Source organism: Coregonus lavaretus (assembly GCF_964263955.1).
Source record: "Coregonus lavaretus genome assembly, contig: HAP1_SCAFFOLD_4294, whole genome shotgun sequence".
Classification (NCBI taxonomy): Eukaryota; Metazoa; Chordata; class Actinopteri; order Salmoniformes; family Salmonidae; genus Coregonus; species Coregonus lavaretus.
The window spans coordinates 1-9,771 of record NW_028166531.1 but is presented as its reverse complement, the minus strand read 5'-3'; the positions used below and the strand labels follow the sequence as shown (position 1 = coordinate 9,771).

Genomic DNA, 9,771 nt, shown 5'->3' with positions numbered 1-9,771 from the left:
GGTGTGCTTTAGGACCATGTGAATGCCTCCGAGCGGTCGGGTAGGCTGTTTGGAGTGTTTATTCGGACTGGATTTAAAAAACAGGGTTGTGGGTTTGTTTCCCACGGGGGGCCAGTATGAAAATGTATGCACTCACTAACTGTAAGTCGCTCTGGATAAGAGCGTCTGCTAAATGACTCAAATATAAATGTAAATATATTATGCCCCCCCCCCACACTTCTAAAACCAAAGTTGCGCCCATGGTCTTTACCTTGCAGAGTTAGATTCAGGTTGTTCAGTTTGCTGAACACATCAGCAAGATAGGCACGGCGGGCTCCCCAGTCTGTGTCGTCGAACACAGCCACAAGGTGGTGTGAGTGCTCAGACAGAAAATCACTTACTTCGGCACACAGCTCAAAAAGACTCCGTAGCGTTTTCCCTCTGTATAGCCAACGGACGTCGGTGTGACGCAGGAGCTGCTGGTGCTCAGAGGCCTGGACGTGATAAAGTTAATCACTTTCACTGCGTCATTCAAAACATCATGTAACTCAGGACTCATTGTCTTGCTGGCCAATTCCTCTCTGTGAATGATACAGTGGGATTTACCTTCTTTATGTGGGCAATTAATCATTTCACTCTCCCTGGCATTGATGCAGCATGATCCGTGCACACATTATTTTATTATTATTTATATCACAGGATTTCCAATCCAGATTGTGCTCTGTGAAAAAGCTGTCAATAACGTGAAACACATCCTCACCTATAGTTCTCCCCATTAACTTCTTGCAGAACAGAATGTGCTCATTAATTTCCGAAATGTCTCTGTATCGCACAAACGCAATCAACTGGCCTTCCCTACTGACGTCAGTCGATTCGTCCAACTGCAGAGAAAATGGACCAGAATTATTATTAAAATGTTTCACCAATTGATCAACAATATCAACGACCATGTCCTCTATCCTACGGCACACCGTGTTATTTGACAATGGTACAGTCTTCAGTGCATCAGCTACTGTCTTATCATTCGTAGTTTCTGTAAGAATAACAGCAGCATGCACTCCAGCGCGCAGAGCAAAGGGTCACGTGCACTTGGCGCGAGCAGAGGATCAAACGCTGAGCCAACCCGCAGGCGTGCAGAGGCCAGTAAAGTAAAAAAATAGGCCTATAAATATAAAATAACTACAGATTTCACACCAGTGACCTCAGTAAATGTTTTCCTGTCTAATAAAATTGTATTAAATATAAATATTTTTTGGCAATATTTTCCCAATATATTTTTTTCAATATAAAATAACTACAGATTTCACACCAGTGACCTCAGTAAATGTTTTCCTGTCTAATAAAATTTTATTAAATTGAATTCATATTTTGTGGTAATATTTCCCCCCCAAAAAAAGAAATCATCACATTTTTGAATATAGATTATATTTTGGGATGTTTTCAATGTATTTTTAACGCATTCAGACAATGCGATTACCGGTAATAATGATCTTAAAAAATGTATGTACTAAAATTACAAAAGGTTAACTTGAGTTAACGGATTAACTCTGACAGCCCTAATCTTTTGCCATTCTGTATCATTTCTGTAGGCCTCCTGTAGCTCAGTTGGTAGAGCATGGCGCTTGCAACGCCAGGGTTGTGGGTTCGATTCCCACGGGGGGCCAGTATGAAAAATGTATGCACTCACTAACTGTAAGTCGCTCTGGATAAGAGCTTCTGCTAAATGACTAAAAAAATGTTTAAAAAAATTCTGACTGTGCATGTCTAGGAGTTGGAGCAAGTCATTAGAATTATTGTCAACCAAATTACACAGGGTAAATGTTGACCAAATTTGTATGGAATATCTATTGAGGTTATTGAACAAAATCAAAGCTATTACTTTGATCTTATTACATGTATAGCTAGATCAATTCCAGTTGGAAACATGTTTCTTACAATCTCTGCTCCTGTGGCCCAATACAAAATAGACCCCTATTGCTAAGCAACTGCCCTCTTGAGTGAGGCTTGCCTTGCTCTGTCCCATGTGAGTGAAGGGTTGAGACTAGAATAGCACTGTTTATGAAAGTACACTGTGATCTTTATGAGGTAAACACCTAGACGCCTGAGGAAATATCATATGAGTGCAGTACAGTGGGTATACCCCTTTGCCATAATGTCTGCTATACTTGAATTTCATATTGTGGTTTATTGGCCCTATTATGCAGCTGTGGAACAATGCTCTGAGATGAGATTATTGGCTGTTTACTTGAACCAAATCTGTATTTCACTAGTCAACTATCAGTGGAATGTTTAACAAACTCAGTAGGCCTGAGGCTATTCTTCTGCATTGTATGAACTTTGCGTTGGTGTTGTTAGCGCAACAGCATTCTACTTAGCCCGCAGCAAGAAATACCTGAAACACAACCGAACACAACAACAGAAAGACAGAGAGAGAGACAGACCGAGAGAGACAGAGAGAGTAAGAGAGAGAGAGAGTGTGTATAGGGCCCAGTAATCACTTCCATCCACAGCTCCTGTCCTCCTTTGTTTCTCTACTTTCACTTCTCCACCTTTACTTAATCTGAGTGTGTATCCTGCAGTCAGGCACTCTATTTCCTCAGCTCCCCACTGCTAGGGGCTAGGGGGCCGGCTTTACATCGCTGCTTCATTTGGTAATTAACTGAATCCAATCATTTAAGGGCTTACAAATCTCATCATGAACCAAGAGGAAACAGCAGAAAACCCCAAGGACCATGTTTAAGATTTATAGTTTTAACCCCATATTGGCCAATTTTATTTTCTCTCTGTTATACACATACTGAAACAGAATGAAATGGCCTATACTACAGGAACACGTATACTGTACATATAAGAATATAATCAATATTTGATCATATCATATCTCCCTCCAGGTTCTGCAGACATAGAAGAGAACATCTGACCGTCCCAACAGCAGTCTAACCCTGAACCCCCACGCCCCCTTCCACTACCATTCCCACCTCCATCTCTCCCTCTCACTCACCATGGCTGAGCCCCCGGAACCAGTGCCCTTCCAGGGGCACCCAGTCTCAGCAGCCGCAGCAGCCCCCAGCCTGGGGGAGTCCACAGACGTGGAGTGTCCCATCTGCTACCAGGAGTACAACCAAAGCAGCAAGTGTCCTCGTATGCTGGAGTGCCTCCACGTCTTTTGCACCGAGTGCCTCCAGAGGATCCAGCTGTCCCCGTATCCAACTGACCCCTCGGACCCCCAGAGCCCTCCCAGTCCCGTAATCTCCTGCCCCCTCTGCCGCCACCCCACCACACTGGAGACAGGTGACCCCCTCACCCTGCCCTGCAACTCCCGCATCCTGGCCCAGCTGCCGCCCATGGCCTTCCGCATGCCCATATCGGTGGCCGCCCAACTGGCCACCATCACCCAGAGGGTTGTCCTCTCCCTGGAGGCCAGCAGGGATTCCCGCTTCATCATCCTGCCCACAGTGAGCCTCCGTGTGGAGCAGATGCACCCCAGCGATAGTCCCCACAGCGGAGGTGGAGGCGTGGTTGATGAGGTGGAGGTGCTGCAGCACCACAGGAGGACCCTGGTATGTGTGCAGCTGCTGGCCTTGGTCTTCTGGGTGTTGTTTGTTGTGACCTGCGTAGTGGCGTTAGTGTTCGGGCCAAGCTTCTTCTGCAACTGAGGGGAGGATAAGGAGTAATACTTTTACAGTGAGGGGAAAAAAGTATTTGATCCCCTGCTGATTTTGTAAGTTTGCCCACTGATAAAGACATGATCAGTCTATAATTTTAATGGTAGGTTTATTTGAACAGTGAGAGACAAAATAACAACAAAAAATTCCATAAAAACCCATTTTAAAATGTTATAAATTGATTTGCATTTTAATGAGGGAAATAAGTATTTGACCCCTCTGCAAAACATGACTTAGTACTTGGTGGCAAAACCCTTGTTGGCAATGACAGAGGTCAGACGTTTCTTGTAGTTGGCCACCAGGTTTGCACACATCTCAGGAGGGATTTTGTGCCACTCCTCTTTGCAGATCTTCTCCAAATCATTAAGGTTTCGAGTCTGACGTTTGGAGGCAGCTCCCTCCACAGATTTTCTATGGGATTAAGGTCTGGAGACTGGCTAGGCCACTCCAGGACCTTAATGTGCTTCTTCTTGAGCCACTCCTTTGTTGCCTTGGCCGTGTGTTTTGGGTCATTGTCATGCTGGAATACCCATCCACGACCCATTTTCAATGCCCTGGCTGAGGGAAGGAGGTTCTCATCCAAGATTTGACGGTACATGGCCCCGTCAATCGTCCCTTTGATGCGGTGAAGTTGTCCTGTCCCCTTAGCAGAAAAACACCCCCAAAGCATAATGTTTCCACCTCCATGTTTGACGGTGGGGATGGTGTTCTTGGGGTCATAGGCAGCATTCCTCCTCCTCCAAACACGGCGAGTTGAGTTGATGCCAAAGAGCTTGATTTTGGTCTCATCTGACCACAACACTTTCACCCAGTTCTCCTCTGAATCATTCAGATGTTCATTGGCAAACTTCAGACGGGCCTGTATATGTGCTTTCTTGAGCAGGGGGACCTTGCGGGCGCTGCAGGATTTCAGTCCTTCACGGCGTAGTGTGTTACCAATTGTTTTCTTGGTGACTATGGTCCCAGCTGCCTTGAGATCATTGACAAGATCCTCCCGTGTAGTTCTGGGCTGATTCCTCACAGTTCTCATGATCATTGCAACTCCACCTATATGAAAATACTTTTCCCCCTCACTGTACATGCATCCTTCCTTCCTTCTTTCCTTGATTCCTTCCTAAAGTAAGGAGGCGTGTATTGTTAAATATTTCAACATGGCCTCAATCCAGAATGTAGGCCTACCTTAAACGTTGACTTGAAACTGTAAATGACAAATATGCTTACAAGATAAAAGTTTATGTATACAGCCTCATAATCAGATTTAGTTGATGTAAGTAGCGCTGATGTTGTTCAGAAAATTCTGTATTCAGCTCTCAGTTTTTCTTCTAGTGGTGTAATATAAGCTGTTCTCAACTGTGAAGATTATGGAGTGTTTATTATTACATTGTACTACAGTCCTTGGCTATTTATTAAAAGCTTTTCTTATCTGTTTCATGTTTTGACTTCCACATGTGTGTGTTTAGCATAACGGTTGTCATCATGAAGATGAATTATGTTGTGGAATAGAACTCCTGGAATATTTCTACAGACCATTGGCTACAAACGGACGGGGGCACGTTGAGCGAAAACGTAAAAGGAGCATAGACTACGTCATACGCCGCGTTGGCTTGCAAAAGTCGAGAGAAAAGTTTTAGACCCCCATTATGTTTTTGTTTGGGGAAAAGTTGTGGGTAGCGGATCTTGTGAATGTAGCGTGTGCATGCTTTTTAACCCCTTCGCCGTTGGGGAATTATATTTGTTTCTTTGGGAGATACAAACTAAGGAGATATGTGCAAGATATAAGTAGATGTTAAACTTTTTTGTTAGTTCTGGCCAGGGCATACTCACTGCTGGCTAGTGTTGTAAGAGCACTTCACCTCACCCCCCTTCTCCCGTTAGCCTAGCTAGTGTTAGCTAACTAGCTACCTTTCTCTTCCATAGTTTGTGTAGTACAACTGAAAAAAATTGTTGGCGAAATGGCGGAAACCAAAATAATATACCACATCGACGAGGAGGAGACGCCGTATTTGGTGAAGATTCCGATTCCTGCCGAAAATATCACTTTGTTAGATTTTAAACAGGTCTTGAACAAGCCCAACTACAAATTCTTCTTTAAGTCTATGGACCAGGATTTCGGGTGAGTGAGAGCCAGTGATGGATGATTGTGCGGGATAATAAAGCAGAAAACCAACCAAATGAGTCCAGCAGTAGTTCATTAGATACATTGTTGCAAAGTCTATTTCTCTTTCACTATACTCCCAAAGACACAAAGGGTGAACTGTTGCTACTCTTTAACGTTAGTTACAATAGCTAGCTAGTAACAATTTAACTAATTGTTACAGTGCAAATCTCGCATGATCCAATGTTGCAAATGAAAAGTCTAATTCAGTAACTAGGTTTACAGATTTTCATGCCAATATTAAAAACATCTGCATAAAAACAACATGCGCATTTTCCCACCAGAGATGTTTCAATCAAATTGACTTGTTGTGGATAAAAGTCTGTGCTTGACGACATAGTGCATATAAAAATACCTTTAGCGGTTTAATTTAATAGTGTGCAATTCGGGGCATAACTGCATCTGCAGGAACGCCCCCTCGAGCATCCCATTGGTTCCTTCATGAACCCCCTCCCCCTGTTCAAAAGGGAAATAAAAGTATTATCAGAGTTTTTTTTCGCCCCCGCCTCCCGGAGTCCTCCTTGCTAGCTAGCGGAATGACACCGCTAGACAGTGTCCTTCGCTCCCGCCTGCCGAACACCTGCCCTCACTGTCGTTAACAAAACTGTGGGAAAACAGTGCCTGACAGGTGGGGGCTATGGACACTGTCTACCATTGTCGCTTCCGCTAGCATAACAGGTGGGAGGATGGGGGGGACACCATGTGCTAGCTGTCTTGCTAATTAGCGACACCGTTTGCTAGTTAGCTAGCACACAGTGTTGCCCCCGCCTGCTGTGTACAGGAGAAAACCGTGCTGCGGCGACACCGGGTGTTAGCTAACTAGCTAGCTTGCTAGTTAGGGACACCGTGGCTGGCATGCAACGCACAATAACTCCCACAGAAGAAGGGGCAGGGCCGACAACAGTAGGTAGCTAGCCGTACACCGGTAGACAGTGTCCTTCCTCCCTGCCTGTCGGGCAACGTTTTCCCGCAGTTCTGTCATTGACGCCGAGGGCAGGCGGGAGCGAAGGACACAATGTCGCCTCCTGCCTGTTGTGTACTGGGCTAGCTGGCTAAGCTAGCACAGTGTCCTTTGCTCCCACCTGCTGAACACCTGCCCTCGAGATGAAGGACACTGTCTACCGGTGTACGGCTAGCTACCTACTGTTGTCGGCAGTGTTGCCAACTCCTCAGTAAGGAAAGTAGCTATTGGCTGTCCTAAAAGTCGCTAGAAGTCGCAAAATTACGTCATCACCTAATTTGCATAATTGGCCATGTGCATGTAATTGTGATGGATGCTGTAGGAGAGAGGAATAACGTCCTGGGAGAGACAGAAAGTGAGTAAAAAACACCCTACATTTACATCAGCCAGCGGCGGCTTCCCGCATGCGCAATTCATTTACAGTCTGGATGCGGAGGGGTGAACATCTCCTGCTCTGACTGCAGCTGGGAGGGACTGCTGCGTGAGGACTGGGCCGCCTGTGAGTGCTTTGGGACGGGGGTGGGGCCCAAGGCAGCACCCACTGCTCGTTGAGAAGAGTAAGAACGATACGTGCGTTCACGTCAGAGTCTCCAATAACACCAGAAAAAGTCACTAAATTTGTCGCTAGTCACTTTTTTGAAAATGTGTTGCTAAGAGGGGTCTGAAAACACGCTAAATATAGCGACAAAGTCGCAAATTTGGCAACACTGGTTGTCGGCCCCACCCCTTCTTCTGTGGGGTTGATCGGTGGCTGGCATCCAACGTTATTGTGGGTTAACACCACCTACTAACCTGGAACACCCCCATCTCCCGCAGCTTAAAAATGGACCAATAGAAGTATAAAGAGGGGTTCCTGCAGATGCAGGAATGCCCACATGCAGGAACGCCCTGAATTGTAAGTTGCAATTTTCTCGTTAATTTGATGTACCAAATAAAAAATACACGTTAAATGGGTTTCCATCACATTTTCAACTCTACTGATGGTTTTCTCACAAACAATTTTGCGTTTATATAGCGAGTGTGCCCACTCTGGTATTGGTACATGCACTCTAGCAAACAGCTGGCGGAGATACAGTACCGTTATAGGCTATATGAGATTAATATGGACAAAAGAGCGAGATTATTTTTATTTGTCAAACTGCATTTGATCATGTCACCAGAATAAGACCCTCGATATTTATTCGAAAGAAGCATCAAGCTCATCACCTTGCACTTTCAACACCCAGTGAAGTTAATAACCTATTTAATCTGTAGCCTAATTAACTGCATGCTTTCCCAACAAGTCTTAGTGGGAGGACCACACGTCGATGATGGTTATTATACTGCATCATTATTTGTGCATAAAAGTGTTTCCAGCTACATTTCTCGCATAATTAATTCTACAGACACAAAAAGATCCCACCTTGACTAGTGTATTTTGTTTCATCGACATTTGGAATGTTTACATTTTAGTCATTTAGCAGACGCTCTTATCCAGAGCGACTTACAGGAGCAATTAGGGTTAAGTGCCTTGCTTAAGGGCACATCGACAGATTTTTCCCCTAGTCGGCTCAGGGATTAGAACCAGCGACCTTTCGGTTACTGGCACAACGCTCTTACCCACTAAGCTACCTACTTACAAGTGTTCTGATTCTATCAGGCTTGTTGTGACATTTTTTTATCCGATGTACTTTACTCACATAAAAAGGTTGGATGGAAATAAAGCTGGTTAGTAACCAGGTTTCAATCCAACCTTTTTCTGCGAATAAAGTACATGTCGGATAAAAAATGTCACAACAAGCCTGATGGAAACAGCAAATTTGTCTTTAAACTTTCCAAATGTTGACCTCGACAACCATATACGCTAGACAAGGTGGGATCTTTTTGTGTTTGTAAAATTTAATTATGGAAGAAATGTCGCTGGAAACGCTTTTTATGTGCATATATGGATATAATAACCAAGTAAACTTGGAGTCATGCGATGACATGTTGTGTAGTCCTCCAACTACGACTCGGGAAAGCATGCAGTTTATTAGGCTACAGATGACATAAATTATGATTAACTTCACAGGGTGTCCCTTTCCAATAAATATCAAGGGGCTTACTTTTATAATAGTATAAAAGTAATCCTTCTACCCCCCCCCCCCTTAAAAAAAAAAAAGTCGTTGTCCCACTGGCTATCATAAGTTGAATGCACCAATTTGTATGTCGCTCTGGATAAGAGCGTCTGCTAAATGACGTAAATGTAAATGCTTATTCTGGTGGCATGATTGATGTTTGGCTAATATTCTCGCTCTTTTGTCCATAATAATAATAATAATAATAATAATAATAATAATAATAATAATAATATAATAATAATAATAATATAATAATAATAATATGCCATTTAGCAGACGCTTTTATCCAAAGCGACTTACAGTCATGCGTGCATACATTTTTGTGTATGGGTGGTCCCGGGGATCGAACCCACTACCTTGGCGTTACAAGCGCCGTGCTCTACCAGTTGAGCTACAGAGGACCACAATCTCATGCAGGCTATACCCGCACTATCTGCGAGCTGTGTTGGCTAGAGCGCACATGCCAATACCAGAGTTGGAACATTTGCTATGTAACGCAATTTATTTTGTGACAAAACTATCAGTAGAGTTGAAAATGCGATGGAAACCCATTTTAATGTATATTTTTTATTCGGTACATGGGAATTTAACCACAAAAGTAATTTTTATGTGTACTACGTCATCACGCACATACTTTTATCCGCAACAAGTCAATTTGATGGAAACACATCTCTGGTGAGAACATTTGCATATTTTATTTATGTAGATTTTAGAATATTCGCATGAAAATCTGTCGCCAATTGGATGCAAAATTGGCTAGTGGGAGAAAATGAGTGTCACGATTAGGGGGAAACGCTTGAGTTGATTTAATATTTGGAAAAGGGGTTTGATTTTTATCTTAGACAGTTAATGCAACAAGGTGACACTTTTGGCCTGTGAGTTACGATGGTTAGCTATTTTATTAGTATTTAA

At 43.6% G+C, this 9,771-nt stretch overlaps 1 protein-coding gene across 1 annotated transcript; it reads left to right on the top strand.

The window, feature by feature from the left end:
- Positions 1-2,981: 2,981 nt before the first annotated feature.
- LOC311114596 (uncharacterized protein) lies at positions 2,982-3,635 on the top strand (the record flags this gene model as incomplete). The annotated part of the gene is made up of 1 exon (XM_084189836.1): positions 2,982-3,635. One exon carries the CDS (start codon positions 2,982-2,984, stop codon positions 3,633-3,635), a length of 654 nt encoding a protein of 217 aa, XP_084045962.1.
- Between the last annotated feature and the right edge of the window lie 6,136 nt (positions 3,636-9,771).